Raw genomic sequence first — 16904 nt, 5'->3', positions numbered from 1 at the left:
GCCTCTCTGGCTCTGGGCCCCATCCAGCCATCAGATCCCCATCCAGTCTTTGCCTGAGCTTGCCCCCTCCCAGGAAGCCTTCAGAGCCCAGCTGCCGTGGGCCTCCCCCTCTGCTTATCTCTGGCCTCTAACCCTGGTGTCCCTGGAGCTGCTTCACACTACTGCATCTGTCCTTGCCTCCCCTGGCCTGTCAGCTCTCTTAACCCTTTCTTTCCTCCAGGACTCAGTGAGAAGCAATGAGTTGGAAGGGAAATATCTTTCTTTTTTAGGATTTTGAATTTGGAGATTAATTGATCTCTTTTTTGGCTGTACCACACAGCATGTGGAATGCTAGCTCCTGGACCAGAGATGGAACCACTGGTGGGTAAACCCTGGACTGCTGGGAAAATCCAGGAAGGGAGTTTTCTTGAGCAGATCTTCACCTTTCTCCTTTCTTTACCTCCCCTGATTATGCTAGAGACGAAAGCCAGAGCTAAACATGTTGCTAGCATATACACCCCATTTCCATCCTTCTATTTGGCTGAAAAGACTACCTTTAGTTTGCAGATGGTCAACTAGATCCAGGAAGGGCACAAGGCCCCAGGTCAGACAGAGACAGAGGCCTCAGGGAACCTGATGACCCCACCATAGCCCCTGCCTGGAACTCACCAGGATCAAGTCAAATGGCCAGACTCTTGGCCCAGGCCTCCACTTCTCTCCTCCACGAATGACCTACTAGGGCCTCCTCAGAGCACAGAGGCTGTGGCCGGGAAGCTGGTCCTCCAGCCTGGGCCTTTGGCGGATGCCTCAGCAACATCAGCCCCAACTAGTCTAGTGAGCAGAGACAGTGGTAGACTGGCCTTCAACCCCAGATTAATGAACAACCATCCTGAGAATTGCCATATCCTGGGCAGTTCTCCAGGGCTGCTGGTGGGTTCTCCACCTTAGCACTGGGCAGCTCTGTACTGCAGCACCCAGACACCTCCTACTGCTCCCTCCCACACATCCCTCTCTACCACTCAGCTATCTGACCATCTATAATCACAGATTCTCAGATCATGGATCAGAATCACAGAGGATAGTTCTTTCCCAATATTTATTTCTGGAAGAGGCATGCATATACATCCTACCAAACAAACACATGTTCATGCACACATACACATACAGGCAGGCACACACACACGTACAGGTACACACACACACACACATACAGGCACATACACACACACACAGGTACACACACATACAGGCACACACACACAGGTGCACACCTCTGTATCAGTTGTTTTGCCTAGTTCACCCCTTTATCCATATTTAGTTTACTGGGGGTAGGAGGGAAGGGTTAAAGACCTACAACAGGAAGTCACCTCATCCCTTTCTTCTCATTCAAAACATCCCTTATCTGTCCTCTCTGGGTGCATCACAGGCCTAGGCACAAGGAGAGGAAGTATTTGTAAATAACTCAAATTTGGAGTTTAACATGGGCATTTGTGCTAGGCGTTCTAGCCGAGAACATGTCTCTCCATCTTTGCACAATTACTTGTTGTCATTCAGATTTCAGCTTAAGTGATATCACTGGAGAAAGCCCTATCACAAAATTATAGTTCTCTGTTTTAATTATCTGCTTATAGTCCATCTCTATGTAACATTTTCTTAATTCTTTGGTTGCCATATGTACTGACCAGCCCACTCCTTTAGAACAGGAAGTTCATCAGAACAGGGATCTTACATCCCCACCTAGAAGAGGGCCTGGAACAGAATCAGTGCTCAATAAACATTATGAAACAAAGGAATCCTCCAGCACTGTGTCCTCAAAGTGGCTCTCTTGACTTCCCTCCACCCAGAGCTGATATCTGTGCTCTCTTTTCTAGGGCAGGAGCTGCCTTTGATTCACCTCCTTGTCTCCAGGGTGTAACTCAGGGCTGGGCACACAGTGAGGATCCATTGACAGAGTGAGGAGGGAAGCAGAGACCCTGAGCAGGGCGGATACCAGATCAGTCCATGGCTCCTCCGTGCCTGGATTTCCAGAAGCATCCAGTTCTTATCTCCAGAGCCTGATCAAATGGCCTTTTTCAAGTCCCTGATGCAACTTTGAATTCCTGCCTTCCCCCAAACTTACACCCACTCTTTGAAACACTTATTCTAACAACTAAAGCAACTCTAGAGGTTTGCTTTGTCCCAGGGGCTGAGGCCACTTCCCATTGACTCTACTTCGTGATTGGTGATTTGGCTCCTCAAGGGTCATTGGCCCTTGTGTACTCAAGTCGCCGTGCCCTGTTCAGCAAGCCTCCCAGATTCCTGTCATCAAGGAGCCTGCCAGGTCCTGAGAGGAGCCCACTGTAGAGAAGATCACTGCCTCCCGCCAACACACCAGGATTGTGTTTCCTGATGCCATTGACGTAACTCTGAAGGGCCCTTAGGCTCAGAGGACAAAGAACACTCAAACCTTACAGCAAATGAGCAGACCTCCCAGAAAGGTGGAAATCTGAACTGAGAGATTTACATACAACTAGTGGTCCCCCACTCCAGTACTCTTGCCTGGAAAATCCCACAGACAGAGGAGCCTAGTGGCCACAGTCCATGGGGTCGCTAAGAGTCAGACACGACTGAGCGACTTCACTTTCACTTTTCACTTTCCTGCATTGGAGAAGGAAATGGCAACCCACTCCAGTGTTCTTGCCTGGAGAATCCCAGGGACGGGGGAGCCTCGTGGGCTGCCGTCTATGGGGTCACACAGAGTCGGACACGACTGAAGTGACTTAGCAGCAGGACACGATATGTGGGCTTCCCTGGTGGCTCAGATGGTAAAGAATCTGCCTGCAATGCAGGAGACCTGGGTTCAATCCCTGGGTTGGGAAGATCCTCTGGAGAAGGGAATGGCAACCCACTCCAATCTTCTTGCCTGGAGAATCCCAAGGACAGAGGAGCCTGGCGGGCTACAGTCCATGGGGCTGTAAGAGCTGGACACAACTGTGTGACTAACACTTTCACTTTCAGGCCCCTATACGTGCTACAGATTTAGAGGAAAAGTGGCTATAGAAGGAGGGGAGAGCTTGGAACAGGAGGAGGGAGGGGTGTGCACTGTAAGCGAGGGACAATAAGAAACACTTGACTCTGGCAGGAATAAAGATCCTCCCTTGAGGATGCCATAAGCCTGTCCTCTCACAGACCTGGCATTTGAATTTATGCTTATTAGTATTATTTTCCTATGATTATTATTACTGAAATTTTCCCTTTATGCCGAGATGAAAAACTCTTTCTCAAGTGTCCCAGTTCATCACAATCTAGCGTACTGTGGGGACGTAAAAACAATCAGGGACCTTAGCCTTAACCCAGGCACTCAGAATTTTCTCAGATGAGGTCAGGTCACTTTGAATCTACCTTGTAAAAACTACCAAACACAGTGAGAAGTAAGCAGAGTGAAATCTGACTGATACAAGACTCAAAAATAGGCCTCTGAAGACTGTTGCTCTGGACAACAGATAAACAGACAGTTTTAAAAGACAGTGTAAGTAGAACTTCATTGTTTGTCCAGTGGCTAAGACTCTGCACTCCCAACACGGAGGGCCCAGGTTCCGTCCCTGATCAGGGAACTAGATCCCACATGCCAGAATTAAGGATTTGCACACCGCAATGAAAGTTGAACATTTCATATGCCACAACTAAGACTCAGCACAGCCAAATAAGTAAATAAATTTTAAAATAAAAGTAAAAAGTATAAGGAATAAATAAGGAATAATACAGATATTAATAAAAATTTAGCAGTGGAACTAATGAACTAGTATAAGGAAAAAACCATAGAGCTATTAATAAAATTTCAAAAACCTTGTTCTTTGGAAAATCAAATATATTTGGCAGATAGGTCCACAGTGGCTTGAATGATTGCTCCTGGTTTTTCATGTCTTCTTTTCATAGAAATACATAGCCATGCCCTTTACCATGGTACTTTGTGGCACCTCCCACTAGAGTGTGTGGAGTAAACACCCTAGACCCTCTGGTATTTGACTTGGCTGTGTGACCATGAGCAGACACTCAGGGAACAGCAGCTTTAAATGTGAGGAGAATATGTCCCTAGTAGCCACTAATATCAGGATAATTAAATGATGTGGAGAAAATATGAAGCCCCCGAGGAAGCTTGAAGTAAAAAATAGTTATTAAAATCTAGTCATGCATCAGTGGTTAATAGCCCAGTCCCTGGACTCTGACTTCCTGTATTTACAGCCCACTTCTGCCATGAACTGGCTGCATGATCTTTGGAAAATCATTTTAACCTATATGTGCCTCAGTATTCACTTTGGCTACCTCACGCGAAGAGTTGACTCATTGGGAAAGACTCTGATGGTGGGAGGGATTGGGGGCAGGAGGAGAAGGGGGACGACACAGGATGAGATGGCTGGATGGCATCACTGACTCGATGGACGTGAGTCTCAGTGAACTCCGGGAGTTGGTGATGGACAGGGAGGCCTGATGTGCTGCGACTCATGGGGTCGCAAAGAGTCGGACAGTACTGAGCGACTGATCTGATCTGATTCATTTTTAAAGACCCTGGTGTTGGGAATGATTTGAAGGCGGGAGGAAAAGGAGATGACAGAGGATGAGATGGTTGGATGGGATCACTGACTCAGTGGACATGAGTTTGAGTAAGCTCCGGGAGTTCGTGATGGACAGGGAAGCCTGGTGTACTGCAGTTCATGGGGTTGCAAAGAGTCAGACACAACTGAGTGACTGAATTGATTCATTTTTAAATTGGGTATAATGATAGCATCTACATATTAGGGTTAATGAGGATTATATGAGTTAGTACAAGTATAATATATGGCACATAGTATGTGCTATGAGAATATGAGCCATTAGACCAAGTTGAGTATATTCCAGGAATGCAATTGTTCAACATTAAGAAGTGCATCCATGTAACTCACTAATTTTATAACAAGTTCAAGAATCTTAATAATCTTATAGATAGGTACAGTCTTGAAGCCTTGAAGCTCAGTTTTCCTCAAACTAATACACAGTCTCATAATTATTTACATATATTTTTCCTTAGAATGCAAACTTTATGGAGTTGATTTAAAATATAGTCCCAATGATTATTGCCCCTAGCTTTGTCATTAAAATCTGTTTAATTTCTGATTCATCATCACCCTGGCCATACAGTGGTGGCTTCTTAAAATGAAAGGTAGGCAGTAACTTTTTCTCTTATTTTTTTTGCATGTGTGGGTGGTAGAGAGAATGATGGTGCCCAATGTGCTTCCAGGATGGAACCAAGTGGCCCCTATCGCACAACAAAGAAAATTTAACCTGAGATTGAACTTCCCACTTCTCAGGTAAGTGGGGGTTCAGAGCCAGAGTTAACTTGATTTCTAAAAATACAGAAATGTTTCTTGAAACCAAAGCAGTGGAAACTCATGTTAACACATTCATGATTTATTACACGTGAATCATCTCTGTTCAATGAGAAGGAGAGGTAATTATGAGCACAAGCTTTAGGTCCAGGTAGATGGGTTTGAAACCAGCCTCTGCCAATTGCTTCATGTTAAAAAAAAAAAAAAAAAAAAACGCAAAACATTTAACTTCTCTAAATTTCAGTGTCCTTGTATAAAAGATTGGGGAAAATGATGCTCGTCCCATGACACTGTGTGAAGATTAAATCGTATGTCTTAGAAGTGCATGTCACAGTGCTTGGTATATAGTATGTGCTCAATAAATGGTGGTGTGACAAGGGGCGTGAACTCCTCACTGATTTCTGAAGAGGTGGGGAATGTGTTCATCAGCAGGCAGGTACTTGGGTAATGTCTATGGTGGGGGTGACATCTTCCTTAGAGGTGTTGGCTGACACCCTAAGACTCAAGGAAGTGGATAATACCTGCCAATCACTAGGAATAAGTTGGCTTCCATCATGCTGGAGCACCACCTGGCCCTCTGACTTCATGGAGAGCCTAACAAGATGCCTCCCCACAGATCTCAGGTTGATAGATAAACCCAAATGTATCCTTAGCTCCACACGTGTGAAATTTCCCAGAAGTACATCTATCATTGTGCTTGAGCAGAACTGCTAAATCTTGATGAGGCTGGGCAAGCAATGAGCTGCAAAGACAGAGTAGAGGGGGGCCAGGAAGTAGGCACTCTGTGTGGTGCTGTGGAGGGAACCTTCATCTCAGGACCTTACTGTTGCCATCTATAAATAAAGGAACTGGACAAGAAAAGAAGGAAAGAAACCTCTGTCTCTTGCAGAAGGGCAAAGTTAGAGTGGCTGCCAAGAGTGCAATGCTGAGAAGGGGTTCTGGGGGAGTCAGACTGATTAGTGATCATTGGGGAGGAGTCAGGATCCACCCAGGAGTGGAGTGCTCAAGAGTGCCTTCAATTCTAATAGCCACAAGGGAATTATAGCACCTGACTCATAGACCAGGTGGATCCCCAGGATGGAGGCTAAAAGGAAAGATAGGACTGTGTCCATCCTGTGGCTTTGGTGCCTGCTCAGAACTCACAGATGGCCAGTCGGTACTGCAGGCAGTTCTTGTCATTCCACTGACCATCTGTGTATATCTCTACACACTTCTCTTTACCCCGGCCCCTGGGCTCCCCTGGGTACCAATTGGTATAATTCACAGGGGCTCCATCCAGGTAATAGAAGTCTCCAGCGGTGGGGCCTTCGACCAGGCCCAGGTAAGCATAAGTGTTGTACTTCTTCACGATGCTCACAATGGCTTCATTCTCCTCTGGACTCCTCGGGGCAGCAATATGTCCACCTACTCTGGCACATAACTCTTTAATGGCATCAAAATTGACTGACTGCCCATTGGTAGAGAAGACCTTCTCTCCCACCGCCAGCACGGACCCCTGCAAACGGAGGACTAACAGCAAGAATCCAGGTCAGGCCACAGATCTCTTTGCCTCCTTCCCTTCAGGCTCTCCACCTTTGTGTTCTCCCCAATCTCTTTATCTTTGCCTGTCTCTGTCATCCCTCCTTCTTCCAACCCCAGTCTTTCTGGATTCTCTGCTATGCTCTCATGATTCTATTTATTCATTCACCCATTTAGCAATTACTTATTATGTGTCATAAACTGTGCGATTTCCTGGGAATCAAAGAAAGCAATATTGGTAGGGACCTTGCTTCCCCAGGACATAGGGAGCTAATTAGTGTCTATTTCTCTCACTTCTGGCCATTTAAGAACATCTAAAAAATGACTTCCACATCTACACTTGTTCATCAAGTCTCTAGATTCTGGAGCCTGGTTCTGAGGATAAGGAGAACTAATGGGAGACCCCCTACCATATAGAGCCCCAAGGGGGACCCCTTACCGCCCTGTGACTGCAGGACTTGATGTCTGATCTCATGGAGTGTGCCCTGGAGCTCTTCATCTAGATATGCCGGAAACCCTGTAGAGAGATCCCCGGCAAGATGAGAGGATCAACAGGTCAATAACAACCCCACTTGCTGCCAAGCAGATTTGAGATCAACTGCAAGCCTGGAATTCTTCCCTTCACTTGTCTACAGCCACCACCCAGGCCCCAGGTCATAAGGGTCCGCAAGGCCGGAGTGTGTTTCCATGTTCCCTACACGCTTATCCCTTAGTGCAGCCTTGCACCTGCTCGCCCCTTCCCTGCTCTTCTTTCCTTCCATGTCCTCTCATGGCTCTGTCTGTCCGTATCTGTGGAGTTTTCTAGTTCCTGGGCAGGGGCCTTTTCCCACCCTCCATTAAGAGCAAATGTGGTTCTTTCTGTACTCTGGTGAACCCTGATTGCTGCTATAAGGCATAGTAAGGAACCTAGAGCTCCAGAGGTCCCCTGAGCAAGCAGGGCCCCCAATTTCATCATCTGTCTGCTCCGTGGTCCATGTGAGCCCATATACCTCAGCCCCAGGAAGGGTCTCCCCTCCTCCCATTGCTATTCCATTTCCCACACCTGATGTTCTGTATCTTCCTGTCAGCAGTTGTAATGCACAGAAAACTTTCAATTCCCACCGGACTCTGCACTTATGAGCCACACCCCAGACACCTCTGGGATGCCCTTTGGGAACTTGCACAGTTTTGTCTGACCCCCGTCATTCCTCATGTAACTGAACACATGGGCACGGTGTCCAGTCGCCTCTGCCCATTGGCCCCATCCAGCTTACCTGGAGGACCTCTCTCGCCAGGCTCTCCCTTTTCTCCACGCTCTCCAGGGAGGCCAGGGGCTCCAGTCATCCCATCACGCCCAGGGAGGCCTGGCATTCCTCCAGGGGGGCCCATGGGGCCTGTAGAGAGGGGGGGAGGAGGATGTGTGGTATCTGTCACCCACAGTGAGTTGGGGCTGATGTGACTGGACCTCCATTTCAGCCAGGCTGACTTGCCCGGCCCTCCGTGGGCACTGTGAGGATAGACCATCCAGGGCTGTTCCAGTCTAAGGGTCCCAGCAAATACCCACCATCCAGCTGACCCTTGGACCCATGTGGGCAGGTGGTCCCCTTGAAATCAGGCCACTGTCCCCAAGCTCCCACTCAGTACCTGGAGGCCCAGGGTCTCCTTTGATACCATCTCTCCCATCTCTTCCTGGCAGGCCATGGGATCCAGGAGTGCCAGGAATGCCAGGGCTTCCAAGACAAACTTCCTTGACATCGCACTCGAGGCCAGAAGCCACCATCCAGAGGAGGGTAAGGGTCAAAGAGCACAGCAGCATGGCGCCTGCTCCAGCAGCTCCTCCTGCAGAAGGGAAGGGCCATGGCCCCTCTGAAGCATTTATCAGGGTTTCCCCTTGCTCTGCTTTGTCAAGATTCAGCACATGCTGGGGTCTGAGGGCTGGGTTGGTATAAACAGTAACTCTGGAAAGACCCAAACTATTCTTGGAAACTGCCAGCATCATTTGGTACCTAACACGGTCTTATGCCCCATCCCCTTGGCTGGAGGTGGTATGGTACCTGGGCAGGTGAGGGGTTGTAAAGAGCTCTGGAGAGTCAGAGGACCTGGGTTCTAATAGAGTCTCTGTTTGTTCCTCGCTGTGTGACCACAGGGAACTCCCTTGGCTTCCCCTAACATGTCTGCCCTGGAGGCAGTCCTGGCGTGTACCTCCCAGGCTGCTGGGAGGAAGGAAGTGGTCACTCACTCACTCATTCTGTCTGTCTCTCAGATGCCCTCCTTTTGAGTTAAGGGATCACAATCCTGAGGATGAGGAGAAATGACCAGGGCCCATGGCTTGGCCATTCCCAGTTGGTCAATGATAGGGAGTCCCCTTCTCCCTGCTCTGGTGTCCCTTTCTCCTTGGCAGGCTGTGTCTCCCCCTGCCCGAACCCTGCTGGCCCTGCTGAGTCCTTGGGGAGAAGGGACCTGGCCTAGGAGCACAGTGAAGAAGGAGGATATCTGCAAGCCCATCATCCTGCACCCACAGTTAGGACTCTATGGAATAGCTCCCAGTAGTACAGAGGAGGACCCTCCTTTCCACCTGACCCGTGGTGAAGCCTGTGCCTGCTGGGCTGGTTCACCCTGGGGAAGACCCAGAGAACGGGGCTAAACTCACCTGCACGAACACAGCCCGTGCTCCCTGCCTCCAGAGCAGTGTGGCCAGGTGGATGGTGCCATTTATACTGATGTAGGCCCCCAGGCATCGCCTCCACCCTATAGAGGCTCCTGTCACAAGGGCCTCTACACCAGAAGGGCCAGGCAGGAAGCTGCCATCTTGTTTACTCAGCAACATTTCCTCACAGGCACTCAGGCTGGAGAGGCACTTAGAAAATCTAACGAGAAACCCCAGGTGGGTAAGAAGGGAAATTTCCCATGGACCGGAGGTCACCCACTCTCCTTCCATCCATCCAGTTTACCACTCAGTAAAGGACGAGAGCACTTACAAGGAGGCATGTGGCAAAGGAAGTCTTCTCCCTCCTGGGTCTCAGCCTCCTGGTCCTGGCTAGTGACATGTTCACACTCCTGGGATCACTACCCTCAAAAAGCCCACCAGTGGGAGAGAACATACCAGGGCTGGACTCTTTTCCCAGGGGAGCAGAGAGACAGATCAGTGGTGTAAAGGGCTGTCCACTGGGGCCATTTCAGTTCCAGAGCCTCTTTGGCTCTTGGAAGCATCCTTGTGGCTCTAAACCATGCAGAGGTCATGTCTCAAGCCAAAGGATCATCAGATTGAGCTGGAACAATCTGTCTGTCAAGGGGCATGGCTCACTACTGAGCCTCCCAACTCCTGCTTCTGGGGTCTGTGGCTAAGTTGATGGGTACATGGTTCACTGGCACAGGTGAACACTTGGCCGGGTCCCCACTCTTTTGCCTCGGCAGGCTCAGTGGTAGGGAGACAGGGCAGGAAGCCACGGTTTCTGTCTTGACCATGGTGATGTCTAATGACCTGCAGTGGTGATATCTTTAAGTGGTAGGATGACTTGTGAAGACAATGGAAGAGGTTCCCTCTTCAAACCACTTAATTAGGAGGGAATCTCTAACGTAGGATGGTAACAATGGAGAACCAATACAGGAAAAGATTGCCATGCTTACCTGGGAGTGGTCTGAAAATCTTGAGGTCCGCAGGGAGAGTGGGAGCCTAGCTAATGGAACTCCTCTCCTGGGAGCAGGAGGCCTGTCAGAGCTGATCTGGAGCTCTAAGTGCTTCCAGCTGCCCTGCTGCCACCTGTCACATTCCTGTGACTCTGCCGGCATGGGACGGGGAGCCAGGGCCGGTACTGGACTGGGGCAAGTGGGGAGCAGGTCCAGCTTAAGGACTTCAACTTGGCTTGGAGGGAGTGTGGTTCTTGGGGTGAAGGAACAAGAACAGGGAAGATCTTCTTGGGCAGATTTTGAAGGGCCCTGGGGAAGGCAGCCTGGAGGTCAGGGCCATGTGGTTGGTGGGGGAGGGGGTGGACTTAGGAGTCAGAAATACTCAAGTTGTGATTTGGAACTGCCACTCTTTATCCATGTGGTTTTGATCAGGTTATATAACTTCTTGAGCCTTTTAAAAATTTGAATCAAAATTAAATTTCCTATCAAGCCTATAGGAAAGATGCAGAGGAAGTACAAATTTTTTCCTGAAACTATGATATTCCATCGCCCTAGTACCTTAATTTATATTTTATACAAAAATATTTTTCCACATAGCCATCAAAATGAAGAAATTAGCACTGGTTCAGATATTACTTTCATTAAACAGTGACAGAGTATCATGGGGTATTTTATATAATCATTTAGGTCATCTGTTTAACAAGTTACTCACATAGCTTAATGCCAATATATAAAAGTGTGTCATAAAAATTCTAATAAAATCACGAATTATTTATTTACCTGGCCTTACCTCTTTCTTTAACTCTTGTTCCATCAATTCTCCCTTCTGCAGCTTCTCAGAGGATGATGCTCCAAGTTCACAGAACTGAGTGCTGCTTTCCATGTCTTTGATCATGATTCTTCTCTTGTCTGGAGGGTTCTGATTGTATTTTCTGCCACAAAAAAAGTAGATATCATACAATATTTGTCTCTGACTTATCTCACTTGGCTTCCCTGGTGACTCAGATGGTAAAGAGTCTGCCTGCAAAGTGGGAAACCTGGGTTCAACCCCTGGGTCAGGAAGATCCCCTGGAGAAGGAAACGGCAACCCACTCCAGTATTCTTGCCTGGGAAATCCCATGGATAGAGGAGCCTGGCAGGCTACAGTCCTTGGGGTCACAAAGAGTTGGACACAACTGAGCGACTAATACTTATCTCACTTAGCATAATGTCCTCAAGGTCTATCCATATTGTTGCAAATGGCAGGATTTCCTTTTTCTCATGGCTGAAAAATATTTCATGGTATGTATACACCACATCTTATTTATCCACTCATGTATCAATGGACATTTAGGTTATTTCCATGCTTGGCTATGCTGCAATGAACATGGGAATACAGATATCTCTTGATAACCTGTTTTCATTTCCTTTGAATATATACTCAGATATATACTTTGAATATATACTGAGATGGCTGGATCATCTGGTAGTTCTATTTTTAAATTTTGAGGAATCACCATACTGGTTCCCATAGTGACTAGACCTGTTTACCAGTTTACAATCCCACCAACAGTACACAAAGGAACAAATAATCTTTTTACTGTAAGTATGCAATATTATTACTCATTGGTTATCCGAAGTTCAGATGCAGTTGGGCATCTTATATTTTATCTGGCAGCCCTACCTGCAGGGACCTGGTCCTGCAGAGGTTGAACAGAGATCTCCTTTGGCTTTGCTGTCACCTCATGGGTCTAATTTGGGACCGCGTGGTCCAAGTGAATCATCTTGGGCTCTGACTTCTATGTGGCTGGTGAGCAGGAGAGTGTGTGGGTACAAATGAGGCTGCTATTTAAAACAAACTCCAGGGCTTGCCCAGTGGACTAGTGCTTAAGACCCCATGCTTCCAATGCAGGGAGCGTGGGTTTGATCCCTGGTCAGGGAACTAAGATCCCACCTGCTGTGGAGTGTGATCAAAAAATAAAAAATAAAACAAGCCCCAGTTCTCCTGAAGTAGCAGGGGATACCCAGAAGCCAGGGGTGAGAATGCTCAGGGCTTGCTTCATACCCTGCCTCCACCTGGACAAGAGTGACTCTCCCAAGGGAGTTCCCATGGCTACATCGGGAGGCCGGGCAGGGAAGTAAGATATGGTAGGAGAGAGAAAAGGAAAGGACCGTGTGGCCAGAGTGCCTGACCAGCCTTCCGGGAGACAAGTGTCCATCCAAGCATAGATGTTGACCATGTGCAGAGGTTTCTCACAGAGTCAAAGAGTCCGTTTCTCTGGGGCAGTGGGCTTCAGACACCTTGCAAAACACACATGCTCAGCCCAGAGAGGAGGCAGCAGCCAGGGCTCAGATTCTGGTGCTTATTTACATGTGACTGCCTGCTGGAGGCAAAGCTGAATGCAGCCTATGGGGTAGGACAGGTGGACGGAGGGACTAGCAGCAAGCAGGTTGGAGTTCACATCCCCGGGAAGGATACAGGATGGGCCACCTCTGGATCCCAGCCTCAGGGAGTTAGAGAGACTGTCTGCCACCTACACTGTGACAGGGAGAGGACTTTCAACAGCCTGCAAGCTTCTTCACAAACAATGCCCTAGTTTATCCCAGGATCAAGGAGGCCCTAGTCATCAGAATCAAACACGCACATTAGCCTGTGCTCTGAACAGTTACAGGGTTCCGGGAGGAATCCCATACTCAGGACAACATGGAACTCTCTCTTCCCCCTGATTCGAGGAACCACCAGCTTCCGATCTGGCTGATTCCAGCCTCATGTCTGTACTGGAGTCGAAGGGACTTTCCCATCATGTATCTCCCCATGCCTCCCCCACATTTATTATATTCATTTATTACATTCATCCAGGCCTTCCACTGGCCCTCAGAGAACCTCGGAGCCCACATGCTGATACACAAGTAACCCTCCTGTGTCAGCCTTGGCCTCCACCTGGGAGCCTGGCCCCAGAACACCATGAAGTCAATAGCGTGAGTCTGCACAGAGCTCTCTAAAGAGGCTCGTTCTTTTGGGTCCTTCCACATGGTCTACTCTCCCCTGTGCAGTGCCCTTCTGCGAGCCCTCCTGTACTTAATTAACCTCAGATTACAGCAAGAATATCTCAGTACATCCATCCTAGACTTTAGAAAACATTTCAGAAGGGCCCAAAGCCTCTGGGCACGAACGTTCTGCAACGCTTGTCCCAGTGACCCGGGATGTTGGAACAATGTCTCCTCAGGCCAAGATGTGGGCCTAAAATTGGCTATGGTCTGGGTTAATGTTCAAGAGGGGATGTTCTCTGGATCTTTCAACTTAAAGTAGCTCAAGAATGGGGCTGAGAAGGAGGTCTCGGCACCTCCTACCCTGCTCTCTCACAGCACCCTGGCAGGCAGGCAGACCACAGGCTACCCCACCTCACTGAAAAGATGATGAGACAACAATTCAGGTAGTGGTCCTGGCAGGGGGACGGATATGGGGGAAATCTGATCTTTGATGGAGTGTCCCACATCTGTAGGGAGCAGGGCCAGCCCCTCACACACTAGCCCAGTGTCCGCCCTCTGAGGGGCAAGCAGGGATTCCCTGGTCTCTACATCACTCCTAACTCTACCGTCTTCTGAAATTGCTCTCTGCTATGCTGCTGCTGCCTCCAATCCCTCCATCCCATGTACCGGAGGATCTGCTGGGTTGTTATTCACTGCCCCAGGAGAAACTGACTAGGAACAAGTAAAGACTCCAGATTCCAATCAATATGTCTCTGAAACAGCTTCAACCAAACACATTTTGGTTTACTGGGAGATGGTGTTAATATCAAAATTATGACTACAAGCATAAATGTAAAAAACTGAATTTGCGCTTCATATACGACCTGAGCCAGAGGAACTCAGCCTGCTACAAATTGAGCACAGCCCATCCTTGCCAGAGCTGGGACTCCCCTTAAGCGACATGAAAGTGAAAGCGTTTCTATTAGTCGCTCAGTCGTGTCAGACTCTTTTGCGACCCCATGGACTGTAGCCCGTCTGGCTCCTCTGTCCATGGGAATCACCAGGCAAGAATACTGGAATGGCTAGAGTAGATAGCTACATGGCTAAGCCCCGACTCAAGACCAGAGGGCACACACTGGCCATGGCCCCCACATGCCCAAGACCAGGAGCCAGGTCTGCAGGGACATTCAGAGAAGCAGGGCCTTCAGGAATTCAACTATGGCAGGTGACCCCTGCAGGGCTACTGGCCACCAGCTATGTCTGCTTCCATAAAAAAGCCTTGTCTCAGCAACCAGCAGTCCTGTCCTGGGGCTGTGCCCTCTGCCATGGCTCTGTATGCCCACAGCTCTACAGACATCCATGGGACAAACAAAGATTCTTCATGAGATCCCAGTTGGCCCAAAGACCAATAGGGAGGAGGAGAAAGAGCCTGCACCCAAGAAGTGAGTAAGAGCAGGCTGAGGATAAGTGTCTCGGATAAACACGAACCAGGGAAGGGAACAGAGTCCCACAAGGATGCAAGCCACACCATGGGTGTAGAGGAAACCGAGTGGCCAGCAGAGCGTTGCTCCACAGCCCCAGAGAACCGAGGAGAGTTGGCTGGATTGGGAGACACACATGAGAGGAACAGAGGGGCCCAAGGTGGGAGGGAGACCCAGGCTGGTGCACGCAGTGAAAGGTCAGGGGGTGGTAGGACACAGTGCCGCAAACCCTCCTGCTTGTGCCTGAGTCTCACAACCCTAGAGAGACCCTTACTCAGGAAGCCCTGGTTCCCAGCTGTGCACCTGAGGCCGGGCTTGCTGCAGGGTGGGGGACGATGGTGCCTGGGGCAGGGCCTTCAGTGTCCTTCATCAGGCATTCCCTTTGCCTTCTAAAGTCCACTGAAGAGCAGACTCGAAAGTTGGATGGTATGTGTGTTCCATAAGGATTCGTGAGGAACCTAAGGGTCAGTCTCTCACGTGCATAATCCCTCACCCTGGGGAAAAGCGCTTGCTCTAGAGATGGAATGTTAAGAAAAGCGTTCTGACTTCTCAGGGTCTGTGAATGGCTTCTGTACCTACAGAGGCGGAAGGTAACCCCTGAGCCTTCAGTTCAGTTCAGTTCAGTCGTTCAGTCGTGTCTGACTCTTTGCGACCCCATGAATTGCAGCACGCCAGGCCTCCCTGTCCATCACCAACTCCCAGAGTTCACTCAGACTCACGTCCATTGAGTCAGTGATGCCATCCAGCCATCTCATCCTCTGTCGTCCCCTTCTCCTCCTGCCCCCAATCCCTCCCAGCATCAGAGTCTTTTCCAATGAGTCAACTCTTCGCATGAGGTGGCCAAAGTACTGGAGTTTCAGCTTTAGCATCATTCCTTCCAAAGAACACCCAGGACTGATCTCCTTTAGAATGGACTGGTTGGATCTCCTTGCAGTCCATGGGACTCTCAAGAGTCTTCTCCAGCCTTAAGGCTCATCATTTCCAATAGAATTCACAAGAGGGAGCCCACAGCTCAGTTCAGTTCAGACGCTCAGTCGTGTCCAACTCTTTGCGACCCCCTGGACTACAGCCAGACTTCCCTGTCCATCATCAACTCCCGGAGCTTACTAAAACTCATGTCCATCGAGACAGTGATGCCATCCAACCATCTCATCCTCTGTCGTCCCCTTCTCCTCCTGCCTTCAATCTTTCCCAGCATCAGGGTCTTTTCAAATGAGTCAGCTCTTCCCATCAGGTGGCCAAAGTATTGGAGTTTCCGCTTCAGCATCAGTCCTTCCAATGAATATTCAGGACTGATCTCCTTTAGGATGGACTGGTTGGATCTCCTTGCAGTCCAAGGGACTCTCAAGAGACTTCTCCAACACCACAGATTAAAAGCATCAATTCTTCAGTGCTCAGCTTTCTTTATGGTCCAACTCTCATATCCATACATGACTATTGGAAAAACCATAGCTTTGACTAGATGGACTTTGTTGGCAAAGTAAAGTCTTTGCTTTTTAATATTCTGTCTAGGTTGGTCATAACTTTTCTTCCAAGGAGTATGTGTCTTTTAATTTCATGGCTGCAGTCACCATTTGCAGTGATTTTGGAGCCCCCCAAAATAAAGTCTCTCACTGTTTCCACTGTTTCTCCATCTATTTGCCATGAAGTGATGGGACCAGATGCCATAATCTTAGTTTTTTGAATGTTGAGTTTTAAGCCAACTTTTTCACTCTTCTCTTTCACTTTCATCAAGAAGCTCTTCAGTTCTTCACTTTCTGCCATAAGTGTGGTGTTACGTGCATATCTGAGGTTATTGGTATTTCTCCCGGAAATCTTGATTCCAGCTTGTGCTTCATCCAGTCCTGCATTTCTCATGATGTACTCTGCATATAAGTTAAATAATCAGGGTGACAACATACAGCCCACGGCTCTCCCATAGGAAATATATGGGTCAGCTCTGCCCTCTGGTGGCTGCAGGAAAAATTGCAGTCAAATAAGCCGATCTGAAAACAAACGTCACACATCACACTCTCCCTGTTTAGTCATT

General features: G+C 48.6%; 2 protein-coding genes across 2 annotated transcripts in view; both read right to left on the bottom strand.

The window, feature by feature from the left end:
• LOC104984447 (mannose-binding protein A-like) overlaps positions 1-821 on the bottom strand; it is a 5349-nt gene extending 4528 nt beyond the window's left edge. Inside the window, exon 1 of the mRNA XM_010834154.1 lies at positions 649-821. The gene's annotated coding sequence lies outside the window, so the exon portion shown is untranslated. The remainder of the gene's footprint in view (positions 1-648) is intronic.
• A 4561-nt stretch (positions 822-5382) lies between these two features.
• Positions 5383-9573, bottom strand: LOC104984446 (pulmonary surfactant-associated protein A). Its single transcript, XM_010834153.1, has 5 exons — positions 9469-9573; positions 8463-8657; positions 8093-8212; positions 7279-7356; positions 5383-6830 (listed from the first exon to the last, which is right to left on the bottom strand). The coding sequence occupies exons 1-5, from the start codon at positions 9554-9556 to the stop codon at positions 6454-6456; spliced, it is 858 nt and encodes a 285-aa protein (XP_010832455.1). The 5' UTR covers positions 9557-9573; the 3' UTR covers positions 5383-6453.
• Positions 9574-16904: the final 7331 nt, after the last annotated feature.

The sequence above is a fragment of the Bison bison genome, unplaced genomic scaffold, assembly GCF_000754665.1.
Source record: "Bison bison bison isolate TAMUID 2011002044 unplaced genomic scaffold, Bison_UMD1.0 scf7180017864029, whole genome shotgun sequence".
Classification (NCBI taxonomy): domain Eukaryota; kingdom Metazoa; phylum Chordata; class Mammalia; order Artiodactyla; family Bovidae; genus Bison; species Bison bison.
Note: the sequence above shows the minus strand (reverse complement) of the source record. Positions and strands in the feature narration are given on the sequence as shown.

Excerpts from the sequence above, each read along its gene's own strand:
- LOC104984446 (XM_010834153.1), bottom strand. The coding sequence starts at position 9,556 with ATGCCTGGGGGCCTACATCAGTATAAATGGCACCATCCACCTGGCCAC. Across the intron at positions 8,213-8,462 it reads AGGAGACCCTGGGCCTCCAG|GCCCCATGGGCCCCCCTGGA; the intron begins GTACTGAGTGGG and ends CCCTCTCTACAG. Across the intron at positions 7,357-8,092 it reads TGGCGAGAGAGGTCCTCCAG|GGTTTCCGGCATATCTAGAT; the intron begins GTAAGCTGGATG and ends ATCTCTCTACAG.